This window comes from Periplaneta americana, chromosome 17 (genome assembly GCF_040183065.1).
Source record: "Periplaneta americana isolate PAMFEO1 chromosome 17, P.americana_PAMFEO1_priV1, whole genome shotgun sequence".
Lineage (NCBI taxonomy): Eukaryota > Metazoa > Arthropoda > Insecta > Blattodea > Blattidae > Periplaneta > Periplaneta americana.
The window spans coordinates 7,090,734-7,111,774 of NC_091133.1; the positions used below are offsets into that span (position 1 = coordinate 7,090,734).

The following is a 21,041-nucleotide window of genomic DNA, read 5'->3' on the forward strand; positions in this document are numbered from 1 at the left end:
TAATAGTCTAAGTAAATTGTCATTGTCGTCGGTGGAGTGCTATAACGAATATTGTGTTGAGTGAAAATCCAATTGTTGACGAGAGCGTTTAAGGCGAATTGTAGAAAGGAATTATTGTTGGAAGAATAAAATCCTATTGTTGAGTGGAAATAAATTCACATTGGTGTCAGAAGTGGGATATTATCGACAATGGAGAACCTACAGCAGATCCTGCAAGCCATCGCGGAAATGAAAGCAGAAATGAAAGACGAAATGAACAAGCACATCAGTGAGTTGAAAAAAAATTCACATTGGTGTCAGAAGTGGGACGGGCTTCTGGAAGAGTCGGGAAGGTCCGTTCCCCCTTCACTCCGTAAGCAGCTGCGCGCGCGATCTCCCTCGCCGCATAGGCCCTTTCCCCTCTCTCCGCCGCGCCGTCCATCAGTGCTCTGTGAAGCCCGCGCGATCTGCTTTCTTGCGGGACGCTGGTCGTGAGTTCGAATCTCACGTCGCTGTCACAATATTGTAATATAAAAGATCACACACACATGTACCGTATTCAATATAGTGAAATATTTCACAAAGAATCAATGATAACATGATAGGTTCCTTGTTAATATAGTAAAAATGCAAGAAAAAACGAATAATTGCAAATTATATAAAATTTTTTACCGCCTGTTTTTTAAGTTATTATGTTTCTTTCTATTCACGACTGATTTCTGGAATACTAGTTTCTTCCTTTTTGCAATTTTCACAATTTACTTCAAGTCCACTTTTTTATTTTTTCCTTACAGTTATCTGTTCCAAACAAAGTCGAATGCTTGCCAAATAGAGTACAGGCGTCATACCACTTATGCCTTGCCAACACACTAACACGGTAATGCATATCAACTGCTCTTCAATAATAGAAGGAGAATGCTAATACATATGCTGTCAAGCAATGTAACACACTTTCTTAGTATTGCTACTATTCCAATTGGAAATAATTGGCTGCATTTGTATAAACATCTATTTATATTGCACATACATCACACACCTGACCAGCAAAGTGGAAAGGGGTAAGGGATTTGGAACATCTGCTAATCTGAATTAATTACTAGGATTTACAATGAAATTATCTTGCGTAGAGAAATTATTCAAGAACATGTCTCGTTTCACGTGTGTTTGTTGCAGTGATGCTACTCTGGAGGTATATCTGTCCTACTACATGCATTTCAGAGATATGCAAGCAGCTACTCAGTTATATTAGAATTCAGCTTCTTGATCTTGATACTATATTCCATAAAAATAAAAGACATTAAAGCATAAGAGGATTTATAAAGAACAATTTCATCGAAGGTTAGTTTAAAACTCAGTTTAAACCTGTGTCCATTTTCAGCTCTTAAAATACGAGGCGCATCCAGAAAGTAAGTTTCCCTATTTAAAAAAAAAAAAACAGAACACACACTTTCAGGAAAACATTTATTGGCAACAGGTACAGCAATGCTTCAGCTATTTTTCAACATAGCCACCATCAGAATTGAGACACTTGTCGTATCGTGGGATCAACTTTTGTGTCCCTATGTCGTAGAACTCTGCCGCCTGTGAATAGAACCAGTGTGTGTGTGACAGACGTCTTCAGCTCTTCGTCGTTGCCAAAACGCTCACTGGAGGACAGGAATTTCTTGAGGTGTAAGAAAACGTGAAAATCGCTGGGAGCAAGATCAGGACTGTAGGGTGGCTGATCAAACAACTCCCAGCCAAATTCCGTCAAAACAGCTGCTGTGCGCCGAGCTGTATGTGGACGAGCATTGTCATGGAGGAGCACAACACCTGCAGCAAGCATTCCACGCCTCTCGTTTTGAATGGCACATCGCAATTTTCGCAGTGTTTCACAGTAACGGTCAGCGTTCAGTGTTTCACCTCTTGGAAGGAAGTCAATGAGCAGAATGCCCTTCCTGTCCCAGAACACCGTGCACATCACTTTCCGTACCGACAGCGTCTGTTTGAATTTCTTCCTGACCGGAGATCCACTATGCCGCCAATGCATTGACTGCTGCTTGGTTTCCGGGGTGAAGTGCGAAATCCAAGTCTCATCGCCCATGACGATCCTGTGGAGGAACTCGTCGCCGTCATCGTGATACTGTTGCAGAAATGTCAGTGTTGCTCCTAAACGTTGCATTTTGTGTTCGGGTGTCAGGTTTTTCGGCACCCACCTGGCACACACTTGTTTGAACAGCTGGTGCTTAGTGACAATCTCATGCAACAAGGATCGCGATATCTGCGGAAAATGGCTCTCAGCTCCGTAATCGTGAAGCGACGGTTCTCCATGATGCACTGCCGCACCAGCTCAACATGATCATCATTGATGAGGGACGGTCGCCCACTGTGCTCTTCATCATGGACACTTTGACGACCTTCGGAAAACTGCCTACACCAGCGACGCACCATCTGCTTACTCATGATGTTCGGCCCATAGACCTGACAGAGCTGCCAATGAATTTTAATTGGCGCAATGCTTTGTGCATTAAAGAACTTTGTCACCGACCGAACCTCGCAGGCAGCGGGAGAAGGAATAAGAGCTTCCATTTTGGACCACTGCTGCCACGCTACTGGCACCAGGCGGGACCTGTCCGGCTGGCATATGATTGATACGTCATAGATCTGTTACGCATGCGCAATTGACACGGCTAATTACGTTTACTTTCAAGGGGAAAAAATCGGGAAACTTACAGTACTTTCTGGATGCGCCTCATACTAAGAGAGATGATAAAAGAAGCATGTAATATATGCCATTAAAAAGAACACTAGATTTAAAATTTCTTAAAGTCTATACTTAAAGTCTGCTACTATAAACTGGGGAATATACCCATAACACTTCATGTAATATTCTATAACGTTAAACACATCCCACATAGAAATTACAACCAGCACCTTTGAATTGAGTGGCTCAGTGTTAGTGTTGGCCAAACCACAATTACACTGAAAAAAGTTATTGAAGTCTAAACTTAGACGTCGTTTTTTAGATTATATACTCTCAATTGGAAATTATTTCTCCTCTACCTTCATTTAATATTTATCTAGTGCAAGTACTATGTCACACATATAAATGATAATTTACAATCATTCTCTGCGGAAATTAGAGGCTTAAAAATTTGTGGCTTAGGCAACTCTGGCACTGAGCTACTCAATTTACCTCTGGTATGGGCTTCTTCTCTGCTGTATCAGTCTCGTCACTCCATTGCATAGCCAAAGGGTCAAATTCAGGTTCCTTCTTGATTATATCCATCACAACTGTAACAGACATTTAAGTGTTAACATATCTGCAGAATGTAAGCTGCTGAAAGAACTCAGTTCAGTGGTTACAATACGAGGTGCATTTGAAAAATTCGTGGTCTGACACACCGATATCATTGAAAATGTGTTTAAAATGCCGGTCATTTTACTGGTACATTAATTCAAGTACAAAAAATCATAATAATTTTCTTTTGACGACATTTTGTGTAGCTAATATAGAGTGCCACACTGTACTGAGAAATTAATTCACTCCTATTAGGCTTAAGTATATGCAAACTTTCATTTTATCATTTCTACAAGTGCCCTCAAATAGTGTAAGCTATAACCATCGCCGTCTGCTATCCTTATGCACCTTCCCACTTCGACCAAAAGCGCTTACATTGAAATAGTGCAAAGTTTCTCCACTACTCACCTCAGAGCGCTGCATTGATGTCCCTCACAGCTCAACTTGATGTTGATGGCATGGAGGCAGGTTACACTCGCAGTATTTTCCGACTTGTTGGTTTTGGATTCAGAAATTTAACGCGCTCAAAACATTCTGTTGTTTCTGAAGCAATATTCTTCAGAAATATGGGAATTGCACATTTACACACGAACATGCTCAAACTTTGCATGTGACTATCGTCTAAAGAGGCAGGGCATTTGAGTAAAGAAGACTCACTATTCACAGGAAATTCAATATCAAGACAGTATACAACGCCCCACACAAGATTTCCCACTCGTTAGTCAAAGTCAAAGATAAACTTCCATACCTCCAATCAGCCGGGATATACATGATCCCTTGCTCCTGCAGTTTAAAATACATAGGCCAAACTGGACGTACGGTGGAAGATAGAAGGAAGGAACACATCCGACTCTGCAAATACGGACCATACGAAAAATCAGCAATAGCCTTACACTCAGCAGATTCAGGCCACGCCATCGAATTCGACAATATCAAGATAATAGATAAAGAAGACAACTTATACAGAAGACTGGTTAAAGAAGCCTTCCACATCAAACAACATCCCAACAACATCAACAAGGACGAGGGGTTACAACTCAGCAACTCATGGGGAAGTCTATTCCAAGATCATACTTAGGAACGAGAAGCCAGATCTCCACATGTACGCGGCGCCCCCCTTCATCCGGACATCGGGCACGGTATCAAGGTCACTCTTTCGGACCTTATGAGGGCCAGTATTTAATATGAATACTCCCCTTCATACAGACCTCAACCGGATTGGACAACGTAGGACCAATCAGATGCCAGAAGAAGAACCTACGACCTATCACCGCAAGTACTCCCCCCATAGAGACTACTATATACACGAGACCGCAGACTATTTCCTTATCCAACAACTGCTCTGAAGATGACCACAACACAGCGGTCGAAACGTCAGCCACCAACACTAAGACAACACAGTAGAAGCCCTGAAGCTTATCCACACACCATGTACATCAGCCACCGAAGCCTACGTGAACACAGGAAGAATAAGTTTAGTTAGCGTTTCACATGTCCTGACGGTCACCAACTTCGAGGCCTTGCACACAAATTCGAAAATTGTCCTTAGTACCCACACTAACATTTCAGATGGATAGTGCATCTTATCGGAGATATCCCTCTTGTAGATTAAGTGCATCATAGGTGAACTGCATTTTTCTTTGCTGACCAGCTGACAGCATAGTTTACATTAGATTTCCTTCTGTACTTGTACTACGAAATCTCCAATGTAAATCAGAGATGCCACCTTCATTGTCACAAATCCAAGGCCTGAAAATTAAATTTTACATACCTAGAGTTATAATAAGTTAAAGGATATCGCCAATCTTTAGGTAACGAATTTATTTAAAGTTTTACTGATAAAGAATTTCACTTACATGGAGGTTGGTGAAATTTGCTTAACATAGCCATTACATTTTCTTGAATCGAAATCTCGTTTTTCTGTTGGTTAGTTCCAGACGAGAGCATCACTATGGGAATTCTCTTGTTATTTCTCGTAGTTAATCCAGTTTTCAGTGTTCTGTTCATGCTAAATATAACTGCTCTGCAGTCTAGCATGTCATTGCTCCCAGATATCTGTCTCAGCTTACTGAAGAAATGCTCTACAGGATCAATATTAAATGCCCGTGTGAGAACGAAATGGAAGCCAGATGAAAGCAGGTACTTTGTGTACTGGACAGTGGAGGAAGATGTCAGGAGAACAACTTCATAGGTGTCTTTGCTTAAAAATTCCATACCCTGCTCATTGCTTGCATTTATAATTTCTGCAAGGTATGATGCAAAATCACTTCTTAACCATTCCATCTCTCGTCACTTATATTGAAAAAGTGCATTTTCTCTGGCATTAATTGCTGCAAAGAAGTGCTTCTCACATCATGGTTTTCGAACCACTTCTTTATCATTTTCAGAAACGTGATAGTGGCACCACAGCTTTGAAAACCCTGGGATTTGAAGTGGCTGCTGTTGTCTTTCAAACATTGCAGAGTGGTTATTACTTCAGACGAAAATATATCTTTAACCCTTTTCACATTTATCTTTTCGAAATTGGTTGGTGCTACATGTTTCCTACTTAGGAAAGGGACTGGCTTAACTACTTCTTTCGACTGCATTCTATATAAGTTTTTAATGTGAATGCCACTAATTTGTTCCTTTTTTATCATACATTGCCTTTTCTAAAAGAGTTGTTCTTAAATTTTTCAATATGTGGCACTGGTCGAAAGCTAAGAAGAGATGCCATTCTGGATTATTCGGTTGACTAATTCTAGCCTTTATTGTCTTCCCGTTGGACAGTCGTCTCGTCATGTTCACGTTTATTTTATGATTATCTGGAACTAATCTTAAAATCACAAAACCAGACTCGACCTCTTTATCACTGATAGTATGAAACTGTGAAGTTAAACCCCAGAAAGTCTTTTAGGAAAAAAAAAAAAAAAAAAAAGCAACAGGAAGTCTATAACAGGTGGATATGCCAGAAATAAGAAAACATAACGGACTATTTGCAAGAACTAGCTCTTTATCAGTTACATCTTTCGAAACAGAATTGTTTTCATCGGAAAGCTTCTACATGAGAAGACGTGTCCTTATGACCAAAAATTGTGTCTAGTTTCTTATCATACAATAATTGCTGTTTTATGGCCGTTTCGTCAATAATTAGGGAACTTAATTTTTCTGCTTCATTCAGTCTCTCAGATTCTGCAAATAGTCTCTCTCTCTCTCTCTCTCTCTCTCTCTCTCTCTCTCTCTCTCTCTCTCACGAGATCTGTCACTCCTGTTTCGCAAGATACGTCTCCTAGATAGTGATTCAAAGTGCTTATAGAAGGCAGTTTTAACAAATTGTTTCTTGCGTAACTATACCCCTTGGAGAAATTAAATGCCATATTACGCACTGTTTTATGAAATTTTCTGATCAACAGGGCGACTGCTTATAATAATTTAGAATTTGTTCTAAAATAAATGAAGATTTGAAATCAGTAGGATCTTGTTTATTAGACTCTATTAGTGCTTCTAGATTGCTGCAGTACTTATTATGAAACTGGTCCATCCATTCTTTCTGTAAATGCAAACCATTTTCCAACTTTTTAATTTTCTGATTGGCATACAACAATTTTAATCTCAGTCGTGTTTTTTCTCTTTCGGCTTTATAATACTGTCCAGCTTCGGAGTCTGTCTGACCTTCAATAGATCTCCTTCAATTAATCGTATTTTCAATGCCATCTTCATTGTTGCCGTCAGAAATAGGACATTCATAACTATCTCCAAAAGACTCAGCCTTCTACCTTTTTTTGTTTTTCTTTACTTCATCCTTTATTGACACTCACCTCTGTGGTGTGGACTTACGTATTTTATTCGGAGGATAAAAAAAAAACTGATGGGATAGCACTTTGTTTCAATTTCTTTATTTTCAGGTCTGGATGGTAATTAGCATCAAGAAAATGTAGGCCACACACAAAGGATATTCTTGATTAAAATTAGCCACGAAATTATCTCTAGATACATTTTTTAGCCATTTCTGTTTCAGTTTTGTATCACAAGGAAATTCATGAAATGAAATCTCCTTGACTTTTCCGTTCTTGCTTGTGCAGTGCAGCACACAGCAATACACCATTTCGTAGGCAATATACTTAGCAGAAGTAATATATATATATATATATATATTCATTGGATCTTGATCCCAGCAATTATATAGGTTGTTGTAAATTGAAATGCAATCGATTTTAGATTAGGAGTGACGCTGAAAGAGGGTAAGGGTGGGCTTGAGTCTCCCCAAAGAATTCCTGTGCCCTCTCCCCTTAACTGCCCACGATAATATTGGTTAATGCATTTGGTTTCATTATTCCGGATTATCTTTATAATAGCAAAATAAATAAAATGCACAAAAAACGTGGAAATATTTAGGATATTGTACCAGGTAGTATTATATTTTGACCATCTATTGCTTTACATTAATTGACATTTATTCTTCTATCTGAAAAAAGGCACTGAGTAATGTAATGAATAATCTGACACTTTGAGCTATTACTCATTAGTTCGTTCTTGCCACTGCTCTTTCTTTAGTCTCATTTGAGCCGTTGATTACAAATTGGCTGAGTAATATATTAGCTACTGGTACTGCTCGCTTTCATCCCAGAACTACCCACCATACCTCAGCAAGGTTTATTGAATGTAGCACTGTCCTCTTTAAAATAGTTGATAATAGTTTCCAATAGTCTGGAATGTAATGGACGTAGTTTTATCAGTCTGACATGGAATGAGCATGCATACGTAAACACGTAAATTGTACCGTTCTCCATAAAATCGAGATGGAACTTTCATGAAAGATTTTTATTAGTTTATATAGATTTATAGACTAACAGCCACACAAATCACTAAACAAACAGACATAAAACCATCAGCACCAACTCTCTGAAACCACGTTTTCCTGTCTTTCGCGTAGGCATAACAGATTGGGTGGCGATGCTATACTCTGGTTGGACTGCGACACTGGGCATCCTACTAGCACTCTTGCGGGAAAGTGTTTAACTATATCGTGTACGCTTGAGAACATGAGGATTTAAGGAAGTGGGAAGGCGTGTAAGAATAGCAGACGGCGACGTTACAACCATTGAGCTCTGTACTAAAATGGAGGAAACACCGTATGTTAAAATATCGTGCCACTAGTTCGCACGTCGCCATGTTGGTGAGGGAATCTCTCCCTCTCTTTCTAACACAGTTGCTACAATGATGTTACCTCCCAAGTCCGTGTATGCATATTGAAATTATTTATATTGTGGGTTATCTTTAACTATTTCTTTCAATTTAATATGAGCTATCAATTCTCTGAACTTGTACGTAAACATCATAAATGAAATTAAGTATCGTAAAATGGGGTGAATAGCAACAAATTTTAATGTTTTTCTTAGCATAAATGTTTCAGAAATTAATATAAGACTACAAAAAAATTACACTACCCTTATCTACTTCTTAACGTTATATCCTGAAAATCTAGAAATTTTAAATTATATGCAAATATATATAAAAAAATAATTTCTTTTTGTTGCTATTCACCCCTTAGGTGGGGTGAATGACAACACGTATTTGATTCTTATGTACTTTGCTAGTCATCATCATATAGGTTGAATAGCAACACAATTTATGTATTTTAAAAAGTAAAATAAGAGCATACATCAATGATACACAAAGAACACTATTACCACTCATTTGACTTTACTGCAAAAGTCAGAATTCCTCTTCTTTCTAACAGTGGCAGTTGAAGCCTACCTACTACTTCGTCATATTTAAATTCACTAATGTCTTCTATATTGGGGAAGACAAACAAGGAACCCTGCATTTTGTTAGACGGCTTCTCCCTTAGAAATGTTGCTCCAAATTTGGGAGACAAAACTGTGACTTTCCCTGCATAGCTGCGGCTATGGAACTTCACTAACAGCCAGTCATTTATATTTATGTCAGCACTTTTCATAGGAAAAATGCCTTTATATGTTTTCCCATCTTTACCCACACACTCACTTCTCTGTTGCATGTTTACGTCTGCAACAATAGTGTCTTCATTTGTGATTTCATTGTCACTGGAACTGTCAGCGGCAATAACAGGATCGGGATCATCTTCACTTTCTTCACTGAAGTCTGCCCCAGTAACACTTTGACCTGGCATTATCATCTTCTTCCTTTGCTGCCTTGGCTTTGGCAAACTGTCATAGCGAAGGGACTTCAATATTTCTAAAACAGAATCCTGGACAACTTCATTGGAATTATCAAGATCTTCGCTGTCATGTGACGGTTGTGACAGGACTTTGTCTTTATTAAGCGGCACAATCCCAAACTTAAAGAAACCTGACAGAACATTCTTCTTTTCATTCTCTCTAACAGCTTCCATCAAAGATTTTAACAGGTGAGGAAACACTGTCCTTGGCACAGATGACTCCCTTCTCCCAGGAATCTTCCTCCAAGCCATTTTTAACGGTCGGAAGAAGGCCACATCCAGAGGTTGCGTCAGATGCGTTGAGTTCGCAGGAAGAAACACAAAAGAAATATTATGCTCTTCACAGAGCTCAACTGAGACCACTGAGAGACGTGATGACAAATTGTCCCCAGTCAAAATTTTTCTACCCTCCAGCCTTCGGAAATATGGACAGCAATATTCGCAACCCAGTTATCAAAACAATTCACATCAAACCATCCTGATGGTGTTCCGTTGCAGCGGGCACCTTTTGGTCCCCCAACTGTCCACAAGTCATAAACATTTGTCACCTGATAAACCACATAGGGTGGAAGTAATTTTCCATCCACTGCTGCAGCAAACATTATGGAGGTTGCCGACTTGCTATGGTTCATGACTCTCTCTGGGTACTTTATACCCCTTTTGGTTATCACCTTCTTTCGGCCAGGGTCGTCAGCCAAGTTCGTCTCATCATAATTCACTATATTGGCTGATGGGACTCCATCCAACGAGGCAGAGAGGTTTTCAAAATATCCCTCAATGGTATCTTTTGATATTCCAGCTCTGCTTCTTTTAATATTCTGGTACATGCGTTCTGAAAGACGTGCTTTGTGACGCATGAGGAAACTATAAGCAAAATCTTTCCCTGGAAAGCTATCCTTAAATCTGGGCTCTTTTCTTCCAGATTTATCGAGGTAATGTTTAACAATAATTCTCAAGTCAAATGAGTCCATTCGATATCCCTACTCAGCACACTGCACTAATTTGTCCACGATCATATTTTCAACATCAAGATTTAGAACAGGCCGTCCACTGTGTGATTTCATTTTCAGGCCCATTTTTTATTTTTTGAAATGTCGGTACAAAATCGTATGGTCTAAGCCATGAATTATAGCAGCTTCTCTAAAACTAAAACCTTTCTCCACATCTTTAGAAGCTGCTAGAATCTTGTCTTCATCCACTTTCTTGTATCTTTTGGTACGTGGATCAGGTGTGTAAGTCCTGGGCATGATGTTGCTATTCACCCCGTTCGTGGTCCAATCTGCACAGAAGAAAATCAAAATGGATCTGCTGAAAACACGTGGCACTATTACAGGTTAAATTTTGCGTTAAAAATATATTCAATGACCAATAATTGCACATATATGATTTAAAATTACTTACACTTTAAGGAAATTGTAATGGTATTCAAAGTTTAATTCTTCTCTTGAAAATGAAAAAAATATCGAACACACAAAACAATTTTTTTTTCAATTGCAATCCTTCTAGAAAAGTATGGTTTCTAACAGAATTGCCAACATAGAATGTTTCAAATCAAAGGGACAAAATTTCCTGCTGCTGAAATGAAATTTCCCTTTCTTTGAAACCAATAATTTTTCCCCCAGAAAAATGTTGCTATTCACCCCATTTTACGGTATATAATGTGCTCCACATTACTTCGAACTTAAAAAAAATATACATATCGTATCAATATAAAAATATGAAAACCAAAGACAAATGCAGTATATAAAAGAAATTTCTTGGCTTATCTAGGCCACATATTTACATGCGCTACTCTCGATCAGGATAAATATTTGTTAGGAATAGTAAAGATTAAATTAAAATAAAAGTTAACTACGATATAAGAAAAGTACACAATTATATTCATAGACTTTTAAACATATACTGTACTGTAGTACTGGTAGTAAACCGAAACATATATTTTGAACTAGAAAGATTTATTCTCCATTAAAATTTTATAATTTTTAGTTTTGTCACAAGTTTAATTACCTTACACCCAATATAAAATAATGTAACTAAATTTACCAATTTTTATAGGTACCGGTATATATACTTTGACCTCAGAATATAAAAACCTGTTATACTTAATTGTATGTGATATAAGAGCTGAGTTTACTTTAAAATTTATTCTCTTAACAGAAATACACCAAAGTAAAAAAGCCAAGTATAAGCATAATAAATACTAAATAACAGTACATAAACACTAGAAGAAAAATTAATTACATCAATTTATCAAAATAACAAAACACACAAAATATTACTTCATATGGTACTGTACCAAAATATCAATAGTAAAATATGAAATATATTAACATGATATAGAAACAGCGGCGAACTTCTCCATAAGCAAACTAGGCAGCTGTCTAGCCTCATAAGTGACACCAATGAGGCATCACTCATGAAGCAACTAAGCCAGGAGATAATTGAATAGGGTTGCCATCTCATTTTCCCCTCCACTGCATTCATTAATGACTAGTAACATATTTACAAACAATTGTAAATCCATGAAGCTACAATCCATGAAAGGCGAAGACCGACCAGCCGGCTGCTGGCTTCACGTCTACATGCCGAAGCAGAGGTGGAAGATCATCCAACAAGTATGGAGGTATCGTGTGGTTACCACGATGATCCCCCCAGCTGTTGTAGCTGGTTTGCGAAACCGGATTTTCGCTACCTATCGTAGCTCCTCAAATGCTCACGATGCTGGGTGGGCAACAGTCCCATACACCGGCCGAAATTTCATGGGAAAATTTCTTCCCCCCGAACCAGCGCGCATTCCGTAACGTGAGTCCTAGGCAGGATGCCTTAGACTGCGACGCCACGGCACAGGACTATAAGTGATTTACTACTGTTTATTAATAGAAAATTTAAATTACGGTTTATTTAACGACGCTTGCAACTGCAGAGATTATATCAGCATCGCTGGTATGCCGGAATTTTGTCCCGCAGGAGTTCTTTTACATGGCAGTAAATCTACTGACATGAGCCTATCGCATTTAAACATACCTTCGCTCGAGTTCTTAATGGTTCTAAGTCCAATTTTTCTTTAAATTGAGTTATTGTAGCCGTGCGAGACTTATGGACGTAAAGATTATAAATTTTTCATAAAAGCATGAAAATGTAGCAAAACAAAGTTTAAATTTACAATTTGTTTTAGTTCTAACTCCCAACGTAAGAGTAATTTGAATTCTTAATGGGTTTATCTCCAAACGCCAATCATAGTACAGTATACAGTCATGTGATTATGTAAACAAAATGGCTGCAATGGAGATGAACAAGAGCGTATGCTGGAAGAAAAGGACGATACTATAACTTGTATTATTTTGAAGTTAACTATGAGTTACTGAAAGTGTGTAAAGAATATATCCTAAGCACCCTTGATATTAGCCAGAAAAGGCTTTTTCATAATTTTGATAATGTAATAAATGCAGAAACTGGTGTACCTCGTTCCCCCATCAAAGGAAAACACTCTAACAGAGGTAGTTCACAAGAACAACTTGATGTCGACCTGGTTGGCGAGTTGGTATAGCGCTGGCCTTCTATGCCCAAGGTTGCGGGTTCGTTCTCGGGCCAGGTCGATGGCATTTAAGTGTGCTTAAATGCGACAGGCTCATGTCAGTAGATTTACTGGCATGTAAAAGTACTCCTATGGGACAAAATTCTGGCACATCCGGCGACGCTGATATAACCTCTGCAGTTGCGAGCGTCGTTAAATAAAACATAACATTTAACAACTTGATAAAGTTCGAGAGCATATAAAGTCATTTTCAGTAATTGATTCTCATTACTGTCGAGCCTCATCAAGTCGTCATTATCTGGGTTCAAATTTCAATATATTACGCATGTATTCATTGCACAAAGAATATTCAAGCCAACCTGTTAGGGAGAAAATTATTTTTATAGAAAGGTTTTTGTACAGAGTTTAACCTCAGTTTCTTTAAGCCTAAAATGATAGGTGTGATCATTATGAGACATTTAAATGTAATGTAAAACCTACTGATGATGAAGTAAAATGTAACACATACCATGTTTTTAGAAAAAAATGAAGGGAAGCAAGAAAGAGACAGGGATAAACAGGATTTTAAGACAGATCAAACCACAGCATTAGTCTGTTATGACCTACTGTAGAAAATGCTTTAGCACTACGTAAAGCAAATATATCAAATTTTTTCTATAAAAGAATACTAAACTGTCATAATTGAACAGCTTTTTGTTTTGTGGATAAAAAGACGTACTGCTCAATTTGGAATGAATCTCAGTCCAGTAGAGTCGGGAATGATATTTCTAGTGCTCTGGTTTCAATTCTCAATAAATTGAAGACATTATTACAAAAACATCCCTAGTCATTTTTAATAAAATTGAGTTAAGGACACATTTGCTACTATTTCAAATGTTTATAGACTCCAAAAATGATCTATGTCAGATGCAATAGCCACAATGATAAACATCAGTTGTACGGAAACAGCTGATATGTGTTGTTCTATTTATTTTTATTGTTCTCCTGAAAAATAGCAGTTTTGACAACGGCTGTTTTTGTAGCAATGTCTTCAATTCTGTGCAAACAATCCCAAGGTTACAAAATTTAAACTTTGGTCTGACTCAAGTGTTCCGCAAAATAGAAACATTATCATGTCAATAGCCCTCTAGTACTTTAAGTAACAATCAGAAAATTATCAGCATAGAATAGAAGTTTTCAGAACCCGGCCATAGTCTTGTACAAAAGATTGTTGCAGTGCACAGTGCCAATGAAAACAAACTAAAATTTAAAGAAATATTCAGCCCAGTATCATTAATAAGAAAACTTAAAGCAATTAAGACTCACAAAGTGCACCTAATTGTACATGAAATGATTACGAAAGACTTTTAAAACTACAAGATGGCTATTTCGAAAGGCATGAATTTCTCTACTATACCTTACTGTAATGTTAAACATATTGTTTGCAATAAAGAAAATATTTTTGTAATCAAGTATAGGTTAAACTATAACAGTGAATTTGTTGATGTAAAGCTTTTTAAAGAAAAATCAACAAGAGCACATTTTGTAACATCTTCTAAAGGGAGTAATATGAATTTAACCATGCCCAGTATTTCCCCTTGTACCATTCACGTGAGTATTCCTTCTGCAAAAGAGAAAGATCTTATGTCAATGTATATCTATATGCCGACAGTTGATGTACAATTTTACAAAACTGTGTTTAAAACATATTAACAAGTAGGCATTAGTACTTTTTGGATACACACCATCTGGTAGTTAAGGGATTTTGACTTTTATATTGTCATAGGTTCTATCTCCAATACATTTGTTTACAATAAAGCCATTATGTACCAGTGAAAATACTTGTTTAAGTGCTCAATAAATATTTCGTAACTAATATCAAATTGTTGCGTATTTGATTTTTCTGTAACTTCACTATAAATTTTTACTGCATTCATAACCTACAATCAATGTTTTCTCAGAATCAAGTTTTGTGGAGTTAGAACAGTTAAGAACTCGAGCGACGATACTTAAATGTCATCGATCTGGGCCGGGATCGAACCCACAACCTCGAGCATAGAAGGCCAGCATTATACTAACTACGCTACCTAGGCCGCCTTTATATATACATATATATATACATATATTTATTTATTTATATATATTTATATACACGTATCAGCAGAGCCTCAATCAGAAGTAATCTTGTAATTATAAATATAAAAAAGTATAATTGGTACTTGTCTACTTCATTTCTAAGTCTGCTTGTCTATTTTTTTAAATTCAAATTACGTTAAATAAATCCTACTCTGTTAACTGCCTAGAGTCTCTGGTCTCTATGTCCAGGCTTGTTTGGAAAAATGAAGTAGGCCTATATTGCACTTCTTTGTTACTCAGTTTTACATACGGTACAGCCGCACAATATTTCACCTTTACTTACTTACTTACTGGCTTTTAAGGAACCTGGAGGTTCATTGCCGCCCTCACATAAGCCCGACATTGGTCCCTATCCTGAGCAAGATTAATCCAGTCTCTATCATCATATCCCATCTCCCTCAAATCCATTTTAATATTATCTTCACATCTACGTCTCGGCCTCCCCAAAGGTCTTTTTCTCGTCGGCCTCTCAACTAACACTCTATATGCATTTCTGGATTCGCCCATACGTGCTACATGCCCTGTCCATCTCAAACGTCTGGATTTAATGTTGGTGAAGAATAGAATGCGTGCAGTTCTGTGTTGTGTAACTTTCTCCATTCTCCTGTAACTTCATCCTCTCAGCCCAAAATATTTTCCTAAGCACCTTATTCTCAAACACCCTTAATGCTACCTCCACACTCTCGCCGAGTCGACCCGATTGCCACTCGGCGACCACAGACCGTCGTTGTTGCAAGCGATGTACCTCTCCACACTCTCGCCGAGGTGAGGCGAGGCATTCAGTTGTGACGTGTACATGATAGAAGCTACCGAAATTGCAGCTGCATCAGCTCTGTGTGCTCTTAGTTATTACAACTATTGGTAACATATTACACCAAAAAAAAGTCGGAAGCCTCGGAAAAAAAGGTGGTGGATGAAGCTATACACAAAAATCGGACGAGATGAATTTGCCGATATTACATTATTTCTCTAACTTAATATAATGTAACTTGTCTATGAACCTCTCCAACGTGGCAACGATTTTATTATTACACAATATATCGACTCTAATGTTATCACAAAATCTTAATAGGAATTTATAAATTATTAATAAAAATATGACTATTCATTTGTTTGCCAAGATAATTAAAGCCATTTAAATTAAGTATTAATTAATTTTTTTTATTTTATTTTATTGGGTTATTTTACGACGCTGTATCATCATCTAGTTACTTAGCATCTGAATGATAAAAAAATGTTATGTTTTATTTAACGACGCTCGCAAACTGCAGAGGTTATATCAGCGTCGCCGGATGTGCCAGAAATTTGTCCCGCAGGAGTTCTTTTACATGCCAGTAAATCTACTGACATGAGCCTGTCGCATTTAAGCACACTTAAATGCCATCGACCTGGCCCGGGATTGAACCTGCAACCTTGGGCATAGAAGGCCAGCACTATACCAACTCGCCAACCAGGTCGACTCTGAATGATATGAAGGTGATAATGCCGATGAAATGAGTCCGCGGTCCAGCACCGAAAATGACCCAGCATTTGCTCGTATTGGGTTGAGGGAAAACCCCAGAAAAAACCTCAACCACGTAACTTGCCCCGACTGGGATTCGAACTCAGGCCACCTGGTTTCGCAGCCAGACGCGCTGACCGTTACTCCACAGGTGTGGACAATATTAATTTATGATGCAGGGAAATGATAGAACATACGTTTAACGAGAAATTTTTGTGAACCATCAGGAGAATTTGATAACTTCTGTCGTATGTCGCTAACTGATTTCGAAATTTCAATATGTAAAATATCGCCAATTATTTCGAAGAAAGACACAACTGAGAAAAGCGATACCAGACAAAGTGCGGCTCGCCATATTGGCATCTAGAATAACTGAAATATATTGAACAGACAGTCGCAGACAGTTGATAAGTGGTATCTTCTAGCTTGGGGTTTGGGCGGACTAACAACCCATCACCGTAAAAAAGAGCTTGTTGCGAAACTCCAATATAAAATTTATCTTTTGACAAAGTGGAAAAATTCAAGTACATTGGAGCAACAGTAACATATATAAATGACACTCAAGAGGAAATTAAATGCAGAATAAATATGGGAAATGCCTGTTATTATTCGGTTGAGAAGCTTTTGTCATCCAGTCTGCTCCCGAAAATACTGAAAGTTGGAATTAAAAAAAAAACAGTTATATTACCGGTTGTTCTGTATGGTTGTGGAACTTGGACTCTCGCTTTGAGAGAGGAACAGAGGTTAAGGATCTTCGAGAATACGGTACTTAGCAAAATATTTGGGGCAAAGTGGGATGAAGTTACAGGAGAATGGAGAAAGTTAAACAACGCAGAACTGCACGCATTGTATTCTTCACCTGACATAATTAGGAATACTAAATCCAGACGTTTGAGATGGGCAGGACATGTAGCACGTATGGATGAATCCAGAAAAGCTTATAGAGTGCTAGCTGGAACACCCGAGGGGAAAAGATCTTTGGGGAGGGCAAGGTGTAGATGGGAAGATAATATTAAAATGGATTTGAGGAAGTTGGGATATTATGCTAGGGACTGGATTAATTTTGTTCAGGATAGGGATCGATGGCGGGCTTATGTGAGGGCGGCAATGAACCTCCGGATTCCCTAAAATCCATTTGTAAGTAAGTCAGTGTAAGAGTCTACACCAATGATATTCACTAGAAATTAAAGGATAGCCGAGAGCCACAGTGCATTTTACAATATTGAATCTTAACAAAATGCGCGGATTTTTAATTATTATATAATTTGGTCTATTATTATTATTATTATTAGTATTATTATTATCATCAGCATCATCATCATCAATATGTAATATGTATATATTACTAGTATTTTGAAGTTAAAGGGCGGGCTCTGCTATTATGCAACTCATATCGACACGAGCAGGTTGATTTGTTGTTTTATTTCACCTGTAATTGTTTTGAATGAGTTTGGAAATTTAGGAAATGGAGTGTCACATACAGCTAGAAGACACTCCTTAACAATCTCCGAATCTATAAATGGCTTAATTTCTGCTACGTGGCACAATGATTTTGTTGCCAATTCATTTTTATGTATAGGGAATATATTACTTTCTGTACAGATATTACGGAATTTTTAACATTTTCAGTTTCTCTATCTTTGATTGAGAATCTTTTGAGTGCCTGTTACAAAAATTTGAATGCACACTATGTCTATTAAGACAAAAACATTTATAATCCAGTATTATATCAGGACATAATAAGACATGAGACATGACACTGCTGTACCTTTTTTAAAATGCAAACAAATAAGCGTCGTTGTTGAACACCTTCACTGGCAGTAAGGATGCAGGGTAACCATATTTATTCTGCGTTTAATTTCCTCCCAAATATCATTTATATTTGTTACTGTTGCTCCCAGGTATTTGAATTTTTCCACCTCTTCAAAAGATAAATTTCCAACTTTTATATTTCCATTTCATACAATATTCTCGTCACGAGACATAATCACATACTTTGTCTTTTCGGGATTTACTTCCAAACCTACCCTCTCTGATATCCTGAACTTTCCTAATGGCATACTCTAGAGCAAAGTTAAAAAGTAAAGGTGATAGTGCATCTCCTTGCTTTAGCCACAGTGAATTGGAAAAATCTGACAGAAACTGACGTATATGAACTCTGCTGTACGTTTCACTGAGACACTTTTTAATTAATCGAACTAGTTTCTTGGGAATACCAAATTCAATAAGAATATCATATAAAACTCCTCTCTTAACCGAGTCATATGCCTTTTTGAAATCTCTGACGCACTGTACCCTTATACTCCAATTTTTTTCTCCATTATCTGATCAATAGTTGATCCATTATGCTTAAAACCACACTGATGATCCCCAATAATTTCATCTACATATGGAGTTAATCTTCTCAGAAGAATATTGGAACAAAATGTTGTACGACGTCAACAAAAGTGATATTCCTCGAAAGTTACTACAGTTAGTCTTGTCCCCCTTCTTAAAGATAGGTACGATTATGGACTCCTTCCATTGTTCTGATACAATTTCCTTCTCCCAAATAGCAAGTACAAGCTTATAAATTTCGTTAGATAATGCGCTTCCTCCCTCTTGTATTAATTCTGCTGGAATTTGATCAATACCTGGAGACATACTTTTTCAGATTTTCTATCGCAATTTCGACTTCAGAAAGTGTGGGTTCGGGTATAAATGGCTCAGCAGTTTGTATTTCAATTTCGTCCCGATTATTTCTATTTGACCTGTGTATAGTTAGTAGTTGCCCAAAATAGTTTTTCCATTTGTTCAGGATTGGATGAGAGTCTGCAACAGATGAACCCTACAAAGACCAAGGCAATGACAAACTACATAGAGACACCAATAATGATAGTATGCCAACGGAAAATGGAGAGAAAGATATCAGAGATTAAACTACAGGAGAAAGTGAGAAATGAAGAACTGAGATTAAAAAGTGGTATCGAAATGGCCTACAAGACAGCGAGAAGACTAAAATGGAAATGGGGAGGACATGTAGCCAGACTACCTGCCAACAGATTGGCATTCCCCACTACAGTCTGGGACCCGAGGAGGGGAAGAAGGGAAAGGGGAAGACCAAGAAGGAGATGGGCACAGGACTTCGTTGAAGTGATAGGACCACAGTGGACGCGTATTGCGTGAGACAGAGAAAAGTGGAAAGACATAATTTTAGATTTAGACTAAGTAACAGTAGAACACAAAACAGTGAAGTGAAGTGAAGTGACTCAACTCTGAGTAAGGACCACATGGACTAGCTCACCCCGTGAGCAAAAGTAGAGCTGCCATACTGATGGTAGGAGGCCCTTGCCTGCTAAGGATGTAATAGGCTTTTCTAATTCTAACTTTCAGATTTTTTGATAGCAGACTGGATGATAAAAGCTTCTCAATCGAATAATAACGGGCATTTCCCATATTTATTCTGTGTTTAATATCCTCCCGAGTCTCATTTATATTTGTTACTGTTGCTCCCAGGTATTTGAATTTTTCCACCTCTTCAAAAGATAAATTTCCAATTTTTATATTTCCATTTCGTAAAATATTCAACCCTCTCTGTTATCTTGGACTTTCCTAATGGCATACTCTAGAGCAAAGTTAAAAAGTAAAGGTGATAGTGCATCTCCTTGGTTTAGTCCACAGTGAATTGGAAACGCGTCTGACAGAACTTGGCTTATTTCGCCATTATAACGGCAAAATTAAAGAAATATAATAAAATATAAATACTTCTTTCAACAAAACAATCATTTCCCATGTGCGTTAGAAAGAGATAAAGATACGCCTCAGGTGTGCCAGTAGTACGGAAGTTACACGTCACGTTTTTTACAGCATTTCTCTACAGGAGTTGTATATCCAGTTTATAATGTTGAGATCACTGGTTGCCTACAACCTATAAATATAACTAGGATATAAGACATCCATTTTACAAAGTACCATAAAAATAAAATTAACGAATGCCTGCAACCGCACAATAAGAGTCCAATAATAATTACACCGAAGACAAAAAGTAGCAATATTCTCAGATACGGACTTACCAGTATGAAATATTAAATTGAAAATTAAGCACAATTTTATTACTGATAATCTCACTCTCCCGTCTCTTCGTCACCTCACAATGAAGGATAAATGTTTCCCGGGTATAAAGTATCCACTACGATTAAGTGTGCCGTGATCACGGAAACTCGTTGAAACGGTTAAACTATAAAACGTCTTTGGTTGAAACATTCGACAAACGACCAAAAAAGTATATTTATATATCTAAACTATTAACAAATCTGTAACCGAAGTTTTTCTGGTAATTTTCGCTTTTCTAAAAATAATTGGTGTCAACATTCATAATTAATCATCCTGAATCCAAAAATCGTTTTTTTTGGTATGTTTGTTACCTTTTCACGCGATAATGACTGAACCGATTTATATAATAATTGGAATATAA

At 37.6% G+C, this 21,041-nt stretch overlaps 1 protein-coding gene across 1 annotated transcript in view; it reads right to left on the reverse strand.

The window, feature by feature from the left end:
- The window catches only part of LOC138693349 (zinc finger protein 737-like), a 42,458-nt gene extending 21,710 nt beyond the window's left edge, over positions 1-20,748 (reverse strand). Inside the window, exons 1-2 of the mRNA XM_069817266.1 lie at positions 20,641-20,748; positions 3,155-3,252 (exon numbers count right to left, since the gene is read on the reverse strand). Of these exons, the coding sequence (XP_069673367.1) occupies positions 3,155-3,247 (93 nt within the window). The 5' untranslated portion in view covers positions 3,248-3,252; positions 20,641-20,748. The remainder of the gene's footprint in view (positions 1-3,154; positions 3,253-20,640) is intronic.
- Positions 20,749-21,041: the final 293 nt, after the last annotated feature.